Source organism: Lemur catta, chromosome 6 (genome assembly GCF_020740605.2).
Source record: "Lemur catta isolate mLemCat1 chromosome 6, mLemCat1.pri, whole genome shotgun sequence".
In the NCBI taxonomy this organism is placed as follows: Eukaryota; Metazoa; Chordata; class Mammalia; order Primates; family Lemuridae; genus Lemur; species Lemur catta.
Window position 1 is genome coordinate 90,447,697 of NC_059133.1, and position 11,111 is coordinate 90,458,807.

The window sequence follows — 11,111 nt, forward strand, 5'->3', positions numbered from 1 at the left end:
ACTATGCATGAGTTTGCCTCTTTCAGGTCCTCGCCCCAGTTGGAGGCTCCCTTCTACCCCTTTGAACAAAAAGACCAGGTGACCTGAACAACAATTGGCAGAGAAGTGGAAGGGAGCCTAAGATGTGCCTCTAACTACTCACAGCTCATTGAAACAGTCAGGAGTAAAACCTCAGGTGCATCATACCAGAGTAAAGAGGTGCCCCAGGGAAGAAGAGGACCCAAGCCCCCAGTGGGTGGGCCAGCCTTTAAGCAATCTTAAGTATCTATTTAAGAAGAAGGAAAAATGAAAATGTTGATATTTTCACTAACCTTCTTTGGTTATGCGTTCTGTCTCTAGGATGGAGAGACAACTCCCTAGTGAGGATTTCCTGAGCTACACCTCTTCTGCTGATCTGTCTCACTGCTGGGTTTGTCATCCTAAACCTTGTTTGCTGCAAGTATTCCTGTATATAATTTCTGAATTTGCAGAGGCCAGTCTCTCAGGTCACCTACAGAGAGAGACTAATAGCTCCGTACTCAGAGGTCCCATATTTCTTTCTGGCCCGGCCCTGTATCAGACATTATGTACAAGGTGACAGTAAGGACCCACAGTCCTACTGGTGTCTTAGATACCAAGTCAGTGGTGTCTTGAAGGATGAAAGAGCCTGGAATACCTTATGGAATGTGTGGTGACTAAATGATTTATTTGGCAGTGGTGCAACAAGGCCGCTTCAGCTGCTATTAACAATTAATACATTTCAACAGTTTCCCAAGGCGATGTGATAAATGACTCAGGATAAATTCAGGTCACTATCAGGTTATGCTCAGAACTTTTTTCCCTCTGATCTGAGTGAGCATTCCAAGAATGCATTTAATAGGGTGCAACACTGATCATCCAATCTCTTGGTCTGTATTGCCTCCCTGAGTACTGGAGCTAATTGCCTAATAAACAATGAGTTTTCTCAAATATCCCTTACCTCTACACAGAACATATTAAGAGGAATAACTTATACCTTTTGTTGTTTACCTTAATCAACAAATATTTATTGATAAGATAAAGCCACTTCAGGTGTGACTTAACAATAGCACAGCAGGCTGGCAAACGGACAAACCAGAACATAACTCTCAGCAGAATCATAGCAGGTAGGTGAAGATTAAATGACTATAGTAAGAAAAATAACAAACACATGTGCATAATACTTTGCAAATCATGTCACATATACTTATTAATAGCTTCTCTGATCTTCACAACAATCCTGTGAAGTATTGTTATCCCCTGTTTTACAGATGAGAAAACTATGCTTCAAAGATTTCAGTGACTTACCCAAGGTGAGTAGTTTTTCCCCAAGTGCACTTCACTTCTTTGACTTTCCAATAGCAGAACTTTGGGAGGCAGTATGTTAGTGGCTTAGCACTACACAGCAGAATGGTGCCATGGGAACCGTCCCATCCAGGCTTAGTCCTGCACTTGTTTGTGCTCCAAAAACCGGGAAGTTGTGTAGATATGCCAAAAGGAAAGTATGTTTTCTACCAGGGCTCCACTAGGTGGCAGTGAGGGTCACCACTAGAGAGGACCGTGTGTCACTAGAGACCTGTTGTGGCTTTAAGTGGTGGAAACATGAAGAGTAAAGAAGCAAAGCAATGCTATTCTTTTAGTGTTAAAAAAGGGTGCATGAGCACGTGGCTGCTGCTGTGTGCACCTCTACCCGTTTGCCGGGCCGAGGAACTGAAGAATTAATTGAACTATTAATGTATTGCATGTAGTTTTTCATAATGCAGGTAGACAGGAGGAGAATGAAAGAAAGACTTTGATATTTGACATTTCAATACTATACTGTGTTCTCTTAGCCCATGCCAGAAATCCCACCCCTGGGTTTTAGATATCCAGGTGGTATTATATGATGTCCAAGATGACCATTGTCACTCCGTGTAAAATTGACTGTTCTCTCAGGAGGAAAGACGCATGCATCGGTGCACGAAGTTGATGGCTATGCTGACACTGCTGTCTTTCTCTTCAAGTTTACCACAATCTAAGCAACTTGCAGTATCTTATGGCTAAAGAAATTTTGTAAGTAGTCAACAGTTGAAGGAATTCAAGATACAATGATGCTAGGCTTTGGTAGTATTCAACATAGCTAGATGTTAGTTGCAAATTTTGCCCATTGGATAAAGAATGAGAATTCCCTATTAGAGCATTCTGTATCAGAAAATACAAGTGGCTGAAAATAAGGAGTTATTATAGAACCCATCTTTTCCACAGGATGATGTTTAGATGCCATCCTAAAACTTCTGAGAGTTAGAAAAGAAAATGTTCCCTTTGTCTGTGAATCCCTACAGACTTAGGGGATACCTAAACCCCTGTTTATAAAATCTCAGTTCCCATCAGTCTGAAGAGCGTTCTACTCCAGAAGACTCCTTCTTCATTGGAGGCAGCTGTTTTTCTTCAGGGACAGGGGGTAGATCAGGTGCTTTCTGCCCACACCTTGCTACGGTGAAGCGACTCATGTGAAGAGCTTCCTCATACCCTGGGAGGGTGTCCAAAGAGGAGGGCAGTTGGCCCGGGGAGCTGTGAGAGTGAGCAACAGCCAAGATTCTCCGGGCTGCAGAGCCAAACACTGACTGCAGGGCTGCGGAGAAAGAGAGGGCAGAGGTAAGGAACCAAAGGGAATGTGAGACCAGGCATGGTGGCTCATGCCTATAATGCTCTCTGGGAGCACTCTGGGAGACTAAGGCAGAAGGATCGCTTGAGGTCAGGAGTTCAAGACCAGCCTGAACAAGAGAGAGAGACCTCATGGCTATCAAAAATAGAAAAAATTAGCTGGGCACAGTAGTGTGTGCCTTTAGTCCCGGCTACTCAGGAGGCTGAACCCAGGAGTTTGAGATTGTAGTGAGCTATGATGATGCCACTGCCCTCTTGCCCCAGAGACAGACTGAGACCTTATCTCAGAAAAAAATTAAATAATAATAGTAAAGAGCATGTGACATCCCCAGACATTTAATGCCCCTTCATTTTTAACAAGTGTCCAAATGCATTGTCACTCCCTGCCACAAATTTTATGAAAAACCCGTGAAGCTTGTTTGGAGACCAACGTACTGCTCTGCTAGAAGAACCTGTCTTCTCTGGTATCCTCAAATAATATAAATTGTGTTCCCACATCCTACAACCCCATCCCTTCCTCTTTCAAACTTAGATCCTTTCCCATCAATCCACCGATACTGTAGACTCCTTAGTAATATTTATTCGGTCTTATCTTTTTTCTAAGATGACAGTGAGAATGGGAAGTAGAAAAGGTGAACAATGCTTCAAATCATTCTCTTTTTCAAAAATAAATATCACAGTGTTTTGCCACCTGGTATTCTGTCTGGTACTTACTCCCCAATTTTAGGAAAGAATATATTTATAACGAATAGAACAGAAAGAGAAAAAGGTGACTTATAATCATCAAAGTAGTGTTGGGGACAAAATCTAGTGTAGATCTGAAGAATAAAGAACTGAAAGTACATACCACTAATGTCTTTAAAAATATAAAATAGTATAACTAGAAAATTTAGGTTTTCACAAACTCCAAGACATTTTGAAAGGCGGTTCTGCTCAGAATCTAAAATAACTCTTAGCAAAATAACTATTCATAAACTGTTTAATTCTTTCTACAAAACACTTCCAAGGTCGTCTCCAATATTTCCCTTCTTTTTTCACCCTGTGATCAGCCAGACACGTATCTGAGGACGCAGCGTCAGTGACAGTCCAGGTCACTGCATCATGAGGCTTCTGGAAATGAAAACAACCCAGAGTCCTGGAATCTTCAATCACAGCCCATCAGGGGTGCTATATACCTTCTCACCCTCTCGATCGATCATTTACATCTGGGTCCCTCTCCCGTGTCATAAGGCCCATGTACTCACAAGTGATAGTACTCTGCAGAGTGCTGTCATGATCGAAAGCGATGACGGTCACTTCGTAGGGGGGCGGGCCCCCTTCTTCCCCATTTTGCCGGCGACTCAGGCAGCAGCAGCGGAGGCAGAGGGAAGTCAGGCCCCACAGCAAGAGCAGCGCAGCGATCGCCACGAGTAACCTGCAGGAGCCCACGGCAACGGGCAGCTCTGGGATCCGCCTTGTTTCCCAGCTCTGGCATAATCAGTCTTTAACATCTGCATTTTGATTCTTGTTTGAATATTTTACAGAATAATTATAAGCTTTTATTTGTAAGGCTTTCACTTTACATATGGACCTCCTTATTTTGTCAGCAAAACTACATGAATTCACGAGAACAAATAATAAGACATTGAAGGTGGTTTGGAGGGGCTGCTTTTGACTTCACTAAAGTCATCTCCTCTGTATAGATATTTCTAGAACAGACCCAGAGGGAAGGACACAATAATCTTTCGATGTTGGCCGAGAAGGTGGTATTGAAAAAGGAAATCCTGACATATTGTCACATAGGTTGGTGATGAGGTAAAGAAATATTACTCCATGAGATGCTAAGTAAGTGTGCAGGCTGTCATTTTTTTCCCCTGCTGACAATATATGTAAAAGCTTGAAAAAATTAATGCTCCTGAGAAATAAAGTATCTTTCTGGATACTATAGCTGAAACTTACCATATGTACCAGAGATGGACCCAGTCTGTGGTCAGGCAACTGTGAAAAAAAAGAATAAAGTTTTTACATTAAAAAATATAGTCAATGCATGTTACAACTCTAGGCTCAGAAATATGAGTTACAATATGATAGGATGCCTGTTATAATAAAAGCATTATGGGTTTTATTATTTATACTTCAATGTCGCTAGTTGAATCTTTGAGACATGGGATGTCTTAAATAGTGTTTTATACTGTAGATGGCATTGTGGAAATCCTTTTGTAAATCATTATAAAACAGACTAAGGTAGTATCATGAAGAGTGTTCATAGAAAATGTATACATAACTACTATAAGAACAGTTATGATGAAAATTACAAAGAGAGAACTTGGAATGTAAGTTTACAAAGAGTGGGTTTGAAAATGGATGTGAAAGTTAAGACTCATATATTTTAAGGTCAATAAAATGTAAATGTAAAGAAAAATTCAGTTATAAGTATGAAAGCAACACAATCAAATTTGTAACTTATGTTTCACAAGCTGTTGCAACACTCTCACTGAGAATGTAGGAAAAACAAACTCAGTTTCTTCCTGCTATATTCTCCCAGCACTTCTGACACCAGAGGTGGTATGCAGGGAGGTATGCCCCATACACCAAGTAAGCAATCCCCCCACAGGGAACACCAGCTAGGTGTTCTGTGATTCGATTCAATTTTGATGCTATCTACCTGGAGATAGTGTCAGATCCCACAGGTTGAGGGGTCGGTCCCCAAGACTCCCTGCAACAAGCCCCAGGTTGTTTCACCTGTGTTTCTGACTCACCGGTTATAAGTCAGGGTTCCCATGACCCCTCCTCGGTTTGCATTAATATGCTAGAGCAGCTCACAGAAGTCAGGGAAACATTTGCATTTATCAGTTTATTATAAAGGATATTACCAAGGGCACAGATGAAGAGATGAGTAGAGCAATGCATGTGGGAAGGGGTGTGGAGTTTCCATGCCTTTTTCGGGTACACAGCCCTCCAGGAACCTCCAAGTGTTCATCTACCCAGAAGCTCTCTGAACCCCGTCCTTTTGGGTTTATATGGAAGCTTCATTATGTATGCATGATTTATCAAACCATTGCCCATTGGTGAGCAAGTTAATCTTCAGCTCCTCTCCCTTCCCTGCATGTTGGTGGGGGTGAAAAGTCCCACGCTGTAATCCTCCTTGGTCTTTCAGGTGACCAGACTCATTCTTGAAGCTACCCAGGGGCTGCCAGCCACCAGTCAACTCATTAGCATACAAAAAGACACTACTTTGGAGAGTCCAAGGATTTCAGGAATGATATGCCAGGAAATAAGAAGACCGGTCCTCACATGAACACTTCACAATATTACACCCACCATAAGGAGGACCCTAAATTTTCACATCCAGGACCAAAACTGACATGCATATCCACTGCGACTAAACAGGAAGGTGCGGGGAGTAGAAGCCAACTTCACCACCAGGAAAGCTAACTAAATATTCTGAATTAACTGTGGCAGTTGTAAATTTGCTCTGGAAGAATGAAAAAATTATGGATTGCATAGGAGTGTAAAATAAGATCAGAGGTTGGAGGGAAAGGGGAAGCAAAGTATTTGCGTATCTTTAAGGATTAGTAAATTTTGTCATTTAATAATATTTTCTGATACATCCATGTTTTGAAATCTATGGAGTCTATTTTCACATATATTAGAAAATACAGTTTGTTTTTTCACTCAACAATGCCTCCTCTTGGTTTTCTCAGCTTCCTCATGTGTTCAGAGCTCCTCTAGGTCTAATTAGATTCTGATCCTTCCTAGGACTCTCCCTAGGGTGGTAGCTGTCTAAAACCTCAGACAGTGTGTCACATAGCCAACAACCAACATGCACGTGACAAGTAATTGACACCATCCCCATTTCCCTGAGTTTAACAGACTTGGCTATTGGAAAACCCTTCCATGATTAAACATGTGTTTTTCTTCAGCCTGAACAAGTCTTTTATTCAAACTATCCCTACTTTTTAAAATTTTATTTTATAGTTCCTCTAAGTGAAATGAATGTTTTACATTTTTATCTTATGTCCTCTGTGTCTACATAAGACCTAATTGTGACAGGTTTGGATTAATGGATAACTACATCAAAGCGATACCTAAATGAAGTCTTCGGTACATATTAACATACACTAAAAACTAGAAGATGCTTTTCAGACTTGAAGTAGCAATGCTACCATGCTTCTCAGTGACTCATCAAGACAGACTGGACTCAGTGGAAATCACCCAAATAAATATATATACCCAGTGAGCAGATATTGAGTCCAGTCTGTCCTGATGAGTCACTGAGAAGCATAGCTAAGAAAATCTTTTGCAAATTTCTATGACTATGTAAATTGAGATTAATTGAGTTGCTTTGATGGGAATGTTGGCAAAAATGCTGTCAGCAGTGTTATTTTGAGAATTTAGGATGACACAAACACATGTCTTTATTTTGTGACAACCTATCTATGAGATTAGTAAGGGGATGCCCATCTAAGTAAAAATAAGTAAAGGGAAGTCATAGATATTTAATGACATTTTGACCCCTTTTGGGGTATTGATGTTTCTGTCTGTTCCTCCTTGCTCGCAGCTTGAACTCTGATACTTACTGCTCAGGATTGCCACAGTTTTCTTCACATCTTGACCCAGGAAGCTGTAGGAAGGGAAATAGTCTCAGACAGGGAAATCGTCTCGTCTGCTCTGCGCAACTGCCTACTAATCATCTTTCATGGTTGCGCTGTGTTAGATCAACTGGTAAAGATGAGGACACGGTCATAGGGTCAGTCCACATTCAGGACTGTTATCTTCACCTCCCCATGCCTGCAGGCTATTGCTCTTGAGGTGAGGGAACCTGGAAGAGCAAATATCTAACCTGGTTTTGGGGTGTGAGTGAGCATGAGAGGCAGCCATTTATACCAAAATGTTGGCCTTGAAAATTCCTGATCTGTCCCTCAGGATATCATTATTGTCCTCCTAATTCCTGCCCTGCTGAATTTCAGCCTGCCACCCTTTTTCATCCTGAGTATGACAATAACTTACCATACAGGAAAAGAAGGGGACAGGTGGAGGTGGTGGGAGGAGCTTATTTATTAAATGGCTACTAAATGCCAGCCAGACTAAGAATTTTTAGTATTTCATGACATTTAACCACAGTAACCTTCTTTGTGGTTATATTTAACCTTACTTTGAAAGGTTTAGGGACTAAGGCACAGAGTTTTGAGTAATGTGACCACCTATACACACCCACTGATAGAGCCAGAATTCAAATCAAACTCTATCATATAAAGTCTATGTTGAATGAATTAATAGAACTGGGGACTAGTTTGCTCTAACAACTCCTTGACATTACTATCAAATCCCTTCTACTCCTTGTAAAGAAACCTTCCACTCCTTCTTCTACCTTATATTTCAGGCTGACTTCCTCCTTCAGAGATCCCTGTAGGTAAACTTAATTACAGAAGCTGTATTGGTCATCCAATACCATGAATGAAAAAAAATGACCTGATATGTCATGAAATCAACAACAAAGGCCCTTTAAAAGGGCACAGAGATTTGTACCTGTTGGGAGTTTATGGTGGGGCAACAGGGGGTCAGAGAATACACATACTCAAGACCTATCAGGTGAAAGGAATTTATAGGAGTGTTAACATCCCAGCCATCCTCTGCAGATAACATTTGAGAAACTCCTGGTTATCAGTTTTTGTTTTTATTTAAAATAGATGGCCACTAAAGATGACAAAGTGTGTATTTTCTCCAAACGACTCTGATACTTTGTTCCACTTTCTTCACTAAAATTAAGAGAAGCCTATAGTGCATAGTGGATAAAATGCCACTTTTTATGCTTGTTGCAAAGAGAAAAGAAAAGAGAAATGAAGGAAAGAGAAGGACAAGGAAGAGAAAAGGAAGCAATAAGAAAATATAATAAAAATAAAAATGTGTATTTTCAGATATCAGTTTAACTGGTATATAGGAAGAAAACAGTCCATTCTGCACAGAAGCTATACAGGAATACACCCTTCGGCTTCTTCATTTGCTCTCCCCCTTGCTAGATTTCATAGCTACACTAACTTCATGACAATTGTCCAGAATCCCTTAGTTCAGTTACCCCTTTCTCAGCTAATACATTATTCAGGGGCTTCCAATTCATTGTAGGGAGAAATAAAGGGCCCAAAGTATTTTTATGTTCATTTCAAAATATTAAGGGGGTACAAATGTTTTTGCTACATGGATACCTTGTATGATACTTAAGTTGGGGCTTTTAGTGTGCCAGTCACCAGAATAGAGTTCATTGTACCCGATAGATAAGTTTCTAAAGTATTTTTAAAGAGTCCTCCCTCTCTTAACATTTTTGGACTGGAAGTATCTAAACTGCTAAAAATCATATTAGGGCTGATGTGGGAAGTTCTGTTTAGTGGAATTGTAATGTAGTTAGTTTTTATAAATTACTTGGGGATTCTGAGGGATGGATGATAGAATGCTAAAAGAGAAATTTACGTGAATCTTCTAAAGTGCCATAGCTATCCTGCTTGTGTCCATGGTTAACCTAATCTCTGTGCCCCTTTTCCTTGGCATTGCCAACAGTCACACACGCATCTGGGTAACCCCATAATACTAAGAAAACTTTGTAGTTACTCGTCTCTCCACTACCTCCTGCATTCTCCACATGTCTGCCCTGCCCGCGACCCAATCCATTCCCTCCCAGATTCTTCTGAGAATTATCTGAGGGAAAAACATGCCATCTTCCTGCTTTTTCACAATGAAACTCACCAGGATGAAGTGCACAAGGACAGAAGCCATCAGGAGGAGAGCTCGGGCTCCCATCGGGCTGAACTCCTGCTCCTCCAGGGTCACTCGCTGGGCGTCTGTTCTCTCCTTTCTGTGCTCTGTGCCATGTTTGACTTCCTGGCCTAGAATTCTTAAGGAGAGAAACTTTTCTCAGCAATTAATCAGCTTTCCCTCTCTCTCTGTCTTTCTCCTCCCACTCCCTCTGGCTGTGGTTCTCTATGGCCTTTCTCTCCCTGTGGCTCCTGGTTCCGTTCTCTATTGCAGTATTTGTGGTCTCCACACTTGCTTTCTGTCCTTTCTTTCCACTATCAATTCTTCCTACATCTTTAACTGTCTCCCACTGCTCCCAAAAGGAGGACATTCAAGGAGGACCCATTTGTCCTCTGAATGAGATATTTTTCTAGTCGATGAGAAACTTGGCTTGGAGGAAGGTCCAAAGCAGATTGCTGGTGACCAAATATGTTCTCTTCTTCATCAGAAAACTAGTAATAGTCTTTCTCCTTCACCAGAGTGCTCCAGGGCAACTGCTAGAGACTGAAAGTCACCCTGCCAATCTCTTTTCACCCCTGTCCACATGATTAACACCCCCTTCTTGCTCTTTGAAGCCTTCCCCTCCCCTATGTTGATCATCAACTCTCCTGGTTCTGGGTCATTTATCCCTAACCACTGGGGTAGGACTGAGAGGTTGCCAAAAGAGCAGGAAAGTCATCCCATCTTCGGAGAAAGCAGGTTAGAAGATTAGACTTTCCAGATGGTATCAATGACATCCTCCTCCACACTGACTTCTGTTCCCACTGAAACAGATAAGTTACACAGTCAGACAGAGTTTTTTAAACTGGATTCCAAGATTTGTATGTTTGTTTCTTTCTTTGTTTTTTCCTCTCTTCCCTTCTTTGTTCCTCTCTCTTTGGTAAAGCGGTGGTATTATTGAGAAATAAACCCTGCCACTCAAGAAAATAAAACCTAAGTTCTGAGTAAAAATAAGTACACATGGAAAGAACACAGAATACTTGTAAAGAAATATATCTATAAATACCATATAAATGATTTATACTTAAGTGGGTAATCCATTAATGCAAAATATTTTGTAAGAAAATTAGCTGTTAGTTCACAGTGATATATCTGTCTTCTAAGAATTCAATAAAACTACCTTTTAGACCATTCGTAATTCTGAAAGTCTAATTATACCGAGTGATTGTGGAGGGGAGGCTAGTGGGTGGGTTTGGTCACACTCTCGGGGCCTCACACACAACATGACAAGGTAATATGAGAATGGAGAATCTAATCTTTTTTCCCAGTTATGACAAACAAATAGTGAAAGAATAGCTTGGTATGATACTGGTGATTTAAAATCCATCAGTTTCAAAACTAAATGAGCATTGACATTCTTTCTTTCTTTATTTTTTTAAAGTAAGGCAGTTGGAGTGAGGATGAAGAATGTTTCCCAAATTTCAGTGGAAAACTTGGCAAGGTGGAAGGTATTTTATAGGACAAAAAAAGCAGGACTTTAGTTCTTGCCCTCCATTAAAATTCTTATGTAGTTTTTCCAATCCTTAATGTTCCCATGTATAAAGCATGAGTGGAATGCCCACGTGACCTACTTTAGATGTTGTTTCATAGAGAACACAAAATCAGAGACAAGAAAGCATTTTGAATTGAATATTTCTATTAAGAGTGCCATGTACATGCGAAACGTCATGAACTTTTCCTTCTCTTGTTCTTGTCAGAGAGAGAGT

The 11,111-nt window shown here is 40.8% G+C and overlaps 1 protein-coding gene across 1 annotated transcript; it reads right to left on the reverse strand.

Moving 5' to 3' along the window:
• Positions 1-678: 678 nt before the first annotated feature.
• TMEM52B (transmembrane protein 52B) lies at positions 679-9,921 on the reverse strand. The gene is made up of 5 exons (XM_045555274.1): positions 9,358-9,921; positions 7,200-7,243; positions 4,579-4,617; positions 3,885-4,054; positions 679-2,608 (listed from the first exon to the last, which is right to left on the reverse strand). Exons 1-5 carry the CDS (start codon positions 9,409-9,411, stop codon positions 2,364-2,366), a joined length of 552 nt encoding a protein of 183 aa, XP_045411230.1. The 5' UTR covers positions 9,412-9,921; the 3' UTR covers positions 679-2,363.
• Between the last annotated feature and the right edge of the window lie 1,190 nt (positions 9,922-11,111).